This window comes from Trematomus bernacchii, unplaced genomic scaffold (assembly GCF_902827165.1).
Source record: "Trematomus bernacchii unplaced genomic scaffold, fTreBer1.1, whole genome shotgun sequence".
Lineage (NCBI taxonomy): Eukaryota > Metazoa > Chordata > Actinopteri > Perciformes > Nototheniidae > Trematomus > Trematomus bernacchii.
This window is the reverse complement of record NW_022987732.1, coordinates 892,501-898,517: the sequence shown is the minus strand read 5'-3', so window position 1 is coordinate 898,517 and position 6,017 is coordinate 892,501. Positions and strand designations below refer to the sequence as shown.

The 6,017-nt window shown below is 40.7% G+C and overlaps 1 protein-coding gene across 3 annotated transcripts in view; it reads left to right on the top strand.

Annotated features, from left to right (window-relative positions):
- Positions 1-251: 251 nt before the first annotated feature.
- Positions 252-6,017, top strand: part of casp2 (caspase 2, apoptosis-related cysteine peptidase) — a 19,696-nt gene continuing 13,930 nt past the window's right edge. For 2 of the 3 annotated variants that reach the window (XM_034145711.1, XM_034145710.1), the window contains exons 1-7: positions 252-383; positions 1,779-1,941; positions 2,904-3,074; positions 3,186-3,257; positions 3,481-3,684; positions 4,569-4,638; positions 5,556-5,647. In XM_034145711.1, coding sequence (XP_034001602.1) covers positions 1,792-1,941; positions 2,904-3,074; positions 3,186-3,257; positions 3,481-3,684; positions 4,569-4,638; positions 5,556-5,647 — 759 coding nt within the window. In that variant the 5' untranslated portion in view covers positions 252-383; positions 1,779-1,791. The remainder of the gene's footprint in view (positions 384-1,778; positions 1,942-2,903; positions 3,075-3,185; positions 3,258-3,480; positions 3,685-4,568; positions 4,639-5,555; positions 5,648-6,017) is intronic. The other variant, XM_034145712.1, reaches the window with a different exon arrangement.

The window sequence follows — 6,017 nt, the reverse complement described above, 5'->3', positions numbered from 1 at the left end:
ACTTTCCATTAGTCAAATGTTTGTGTCTATCTTCAACGAGCTCCTTATCAATTGGCTACTTATTTACAGATAACAGATTCAAATTCAAAATGCCCCTTGTAGCTCCACTTGTGAACTCCTTGTGGGTGGCACCAATCTGGGTGGCACCAATCTGTAAGAAGCCTGGTGATTGGATACTGGACACGTCACTCAAAATATAGTCTGCTCTCATTGGTCCTAAGCCAAAATAAGCACCCTAGAAGCCACGCCCCTTTCATGCAGCATAGCACCCGTCGGAAGTTGCTGTGTGAAGTGGAGTAAAAAACGGGATGTTGAGGTAGTTTTTAAACTCTTCGACATTTCTTTGGACATTTTTTATATTCCGTTGCAGACACAGAAGAACGGTAAGTCGTGGGTTTGAAAGGAATTACATATTGCTCACTTTAATGCAAGAAAAAAGGGGAGGTCCGAAGTTAGCTAGTTAGCGCGTTAGCATTTGTAATTATTAGCCATTACGTTTTAACTATCAATAAAAAACAACAACATTACAGTCTCTTACATCGTGACATTTTGTTAAGCTTATTCTATTAAGATGTCTGTTTTGCTAGTTATTGTTGTCAACTGTTACCTGTACCTTTTATATCGTAGCATCGTCTAGCTAGCATATTTGGCTTTATTTTATTTTATAGTAAATTATAAGTGATTGATAAGTATTTTGTACTGGCACGATCACCGAAGTTTTATGTATAATTATTTAGCGAAATGTCCGATTAAGAAAGCCAAGCGACAGTGAAATGTGCACCGATAGTATCTCGTCGCTGTCTGAATAAATACAGAGAGGAACACACACTAGTGCTGTAGTAAGACGTTGGAGTTGTTTACATTCCCGGTCACGTTTTTCTGAATCAGAAATCCTCTATTAGTCCCGCAGCTGGGAAATGTACTGTATCAAAGCAAAGCATTGGCATAGCAGGTTTAAAAAAAGGCATGCAATAATAAAGAATACGCTTATTGAATGTGTAGAAGACAAAAGACACACATTAGTCATAATAGAATACAAATAAAGACAATTAAGTACAAATCCATGGCTAAAAATCAGTGGTGTAAAGACACTAAGTACATCTACTCAAGTACTGTCCTTAATTACAATTTTGAGGTACTTGTACTTTACTTAAGTATTCAAATGTTCTGCTACTTTGTACTTCTACTCCACTACAATTCAGAGTTCAATGGTGTACTTTTACTCCATTAAATGTATTTAATACTTTTAGTTACTTTACAGATCTGGATTAATGATGTGAAATATAATCAAGTGTTAAATCAGACTTTAATGATCAATCATTATAAAACATATCATATATATTATTCTGAAATGGACCAATCTGCACGATGACTACTTTTACTTTTGGTATATTATGATGCCCAAACTTTTCTACTTTTACTTGAGTAACATTTTGAATGTAGGACTGTTACTTGTAACAAAGTATTACTACACTGTGGTACTTCTACTTTTACTCAAGTACAAGATCTGAGTACTTTTTCCACCTAGGAGCTTGACCTATGTCACTTAAAGAACTTAGTGACATAGGTAACATACTAGGTTTTGAGACATTATAACAACCTAGTAACGGTGATTATTGCACAGTATTGCAAGGAGAATTGTCTATATGCACATTGCAGGTTCATTGCACAAGATTGTCTGTATTGTGTAGGGGTCTACCAGGGGCCGTGGTGGTTATACAGTCTGACCGCTACAGTACACAGAGGCTCATGTGTTTTGTTTCCTGTCCTGTCTCTAGTCTACTGGGCAGTATGTTGGAGTGCGGCATGCAGGAGCAGGACAGACGGGCTCTGCAGAGAAACACTGCTGTCCTCTGCAAACAGCTGGTGGTGGACGAGCTGCTCATTCAGCTCCTACAGGCGGACAGCATCCTGACTGAGAGCATGGCCGAGGGCATCATGGTATGTGGACTCTGATATACAGGGTCCCCGCGGATCCTTAACAAGTCTTAAAAGGTCTGGAATTTTAGGAGGGGAGTTATTGAAGGTTATCTGGGGCAGAATGAATGAGTGTGCAGGGGGGGGGGGGGCATTGGTTTCCATTGGTCTACTGCCATACCATTTCTTTTTTGTCAATGCGAAGGCAGTCATGTTGGGTAATGTGCACTGAATATCTCCCGTTATTCAAATGCCATAAAACTCAGTAACGGTTTATACGGTTGTCTAGTTCATCGATTTTTTTGTAATGGTATTATTTTTTCCTTTTAGAGGTCTTAAAAAGATCTTAAAAGTCATTACATTTGTACTTAAAAAATGTGCAGATATATTATTATTATTATTATTATTATTATTATGTATGCTATAAACTGTCTATCTGTCAACAGGTGAATTTATTTTTATTTTAAGCCACATTCATATGACTTTGAGCCTGTTTAATTTACCTTTTGATAGCACTGGGTATTTCAAATGTAATGCCGTATTTATTCATCTCAAGATTGTGTTATTTTCTATTTTCTTACTGTGCTCATTTGCATTTATAGACCATTTTTTTGTTTGCTTGTGTCTTTAGGCAATACATTGTAGGTTAACAGTCATTTCAAAAAAAATACTTTGCACTAATTACAGCATCTTAAGCGCTTTTAAATGATAATAAACATTCTTTCAGCTCAGCAGCAAAGGGCCTTTTCAATGATTGAAATACACATGTCTGCTTGATATAGCCTTCCCCTGGGGTCAATTGGATCAGTCACCTTTGGCTTACCTGTAACTTGATTTTAAGATACATCTGCTTAAGGGAAAGCCTAAATACATTGGTTTCTCCGTGGCTTGTTATAGTGGTTTGATGCCCCCTCTAAACAACCAGTGTTACAATGTTTTCATTATTTGTAATTGTTATGTTTTCTGGTCTGTCTCCTCTGCTGTAGGCCGAGCAAACATCTCACAAGCGAAGCTTCCGTTTACTCCTTCTCCTGCCGAAGCGAGGGCCCAGAGCCTTCAGCGGCTTCTGCTCAGCGCTGCAGGAAACTGAGCAGCAGCACCTGTATGACCTGATCAGACAATCAACCGAAAAATATAGCAAGGAGACATCTGTAAAGGTGAGTGTGCACTTCATCAAACAGCCTAAAGCTCAAATATACTCAGCAGATTCTTACCATACTGAGAGAAGAGAAGGGCAGTGCAGTTTCTACACTGCTTTCTGCTCACAGGTTATTCAGCCTGAGGAAGAGCCAGAGGGAAGTGCAGTGCGACTAGTCATGTCTGAAAAGAAGAAAGAGGTGGTCAGTGTTCTTATAAACCTGTGACTAGGATCCTTGCAGTCATGTGTCACTGTTAGTATTTTCAAAAGACTTAGACAGAACAGAAGCTGAAGCCTAGAGAACTTTATGTCATTAAAAATCTGTATTTTTTTTACTGAGATTTCACATTTGTCAGCTCACAGTTAGAGAAAGAAAGTTTCACATTTCCTACGACAGTATGGTGAAGTTAAATGGTCTTCCGCAGACGTCCTCAGTAGACAGAGGAGAGGAGAACGAGGTGAGCAGCAGCTCATCGAGCCCAGTGCGAGCCGCAGATAGCTGCCTGCCCTCAGAGTCTCCAGGCAGGGAGGAAGACAGGAGCTCACAGAGGACGAAGAAGAGAGGAAGAGACGGATGTGAGAATCACAAACCACATCCATCTTGTGTCAGACAACAACCAGATGATGAGGTAGTCAGACCGCAGGCAGGAGGAGATTTAAGTCAGGAGTGCAGGTGACCATGACCACAACAAGCAATCACTGCTGCCACAGAGAAGAATAACATCCGTCATTATAGCGCTAGGCATAATGGATAATATCTAACAATATTCCTGACTAAATACCTCAATATGGCTAAGATATTGTACCGTAGAAAATGAGTGCGTTTACACAATGAGATTTTAGTTAAATAATCATAATTAATGTGGATATAATGACTCAGTGGTGGAAGACAAATAATATAATTAGAAATCACTCTGCTGTAATGCAGTGTAGTAGTGTATCTGTCCCCTGTTTTATAATCAATACGTGTAATGTTAAGGTGTGTTCAGTGTCAGCCCAGGTGCTGCAGCTGTGTGTGTGTGTGTGTGTGTGTGTGTGTGTGTGTGTGTGTGTGTGTGTGTGTGTGTGTGTGTGTGTGTGTGTGTGTGTGTGTGTGTGTGTGTGTGTGTGTGTGTTGTGTGTGTGTGGTGTGTGTGTGTGTGTGTGTGTGTGTGTGTGTGTGTGTGTGTGTGTGTGTGTGTGTGTGTGTGTGTGTGTGTGTGTGTGTGTGTGTGTGTGTGTGTGTGTGTGTGTGTGTGTGTGTGTGTGGCTGTGTGTGTGTGTGTGTGTGTGTGTGTGTGGCTGTGTGTGTGGCTGTATTTGCACACTGCACTCAAACATTGTTTGTTCATCGTCCAGCCCAAACTTGGATTCAAACCAGGAAAAGACAAACAATTATGCCGTATTACGATCTTTACAATATCCAAAATCTAAAATGACATCAAGTCTTATCTTACGACTCGGATATGATATTGAAATAAAGTGTTAATCAGCTATTGTAATGTTCTGATTTGTGCATGGTTTTGAATTTCAGAGGTCAGTGGACTCTTCTCTTCCACTTCCCACTCAAGAAGAGACGAAAGCCAAGAGAGCGAGGACACAGGGTGAGTGCGGCCTGCATTCAGGTTGAAATACTTCTCACTGTGTTCAATGTTGCTGTCAATATTTGTCTGTTTCCTTGGAGACAAGGGGTGGTGTCAGGAAAAACTGCTTTATCTGTTGTCTAGTTTAAATGCGCAGGGGATTGAACTTAGCTCAGCACAAAGAGCTTTTCTAGCACGAAGCAGCAGCTACAAAGAGTTCAATCTGTGAACAGTGGTAAAGACAATCTTATTTCTGATATGTGTAGGTGTGTTATTACTCTACTTTAACAGCTACTGTCGGCACCTACAAGTGACACGCCCAAAGAGTGACTCATTCACAGCTCAGAGTTTATTGAGTTTAACGTGTGTGTGTGTGTGTGTGTGTGTGTGTGTGTGTGTGTGTGTGTGTGTGTGTGTGTGTGTGTGTGTGTGTGTGTGTGTGTGTGTGTGTGTGTGTGTGTGTGTGTGTGTGTGTGTGTGTGTGTGTGTGTGTGTGTGTGTGTGTGTGTGTGTGTGTGTGTGTGTGTGTGTGTGTGTGTGTGTGTGTGTGTGTGTGTGTGTGTGTGTCTCTCTGTGTCTCTCTGTGTCTCTCTGTGTGTCTCTGTGTGTCTGTCTCTGTGTGTCTGTCTCTGTGTGTCTCTGTGTGTGTGTCTCTGTGTGTGTGTCTGTGTCTGTGTGTGTATCTCTGTGTGTGTGTCTCTGTGTGTCTGTCTCTGTGTGTCTGTCTCTGTGTGTCTCTGTGTGTCTCTGTGTGTGTGTGTGTGTGTGTGTGTGTGTCTCTGTGTGTCTCTGTGTGTGTATCTCTGTGTGTCTGTCTCTGTGTGTGTGTCTCTGTGTGTCTGTGTGTGTGTGTGTGTGTGTGTGTCTGTCTCTGTGTGTCTCTGTGTGTCTGTCTCTGTGTGTGTGTGTGTGTGTCTCTGTGTGTGTGTGTTGTGCAGAGTCCATGGAGCTGAGTCTGGATGCAGACAGTCCCATCAAAACTCCCGTGCTCCCGTGCTCTCACGACTTTTACCTCTCACACTTCCAGCAGGTAAAACACTGCTCCTTGTTTGCAGGAACTCACTCTGCTTTTAGATTCGATGATACGATGTATTTTGATACCCAATTGGTTTTGTTACAGTAGCATGTTAACAAGGCATTGCACATGATGTTTCATACACAAAAGACAACACAAAGAGCTTTACAAACCAAAACAGAAAGCAGTATACAAAGAAAAACAGTTCATAGGCAGAGCGACTCATAACTTTGTGATTTATAAAAACAATTAAATAAAAATAAGTCAATAAACACAGGACTGATTAAACGAGAGCGAATACAATTCAGTTAAAGATCTTATGGAGGCTTCTATAATACACTACATAAAATATACAGAATAAACTAGAATATACAAGAATGAACCA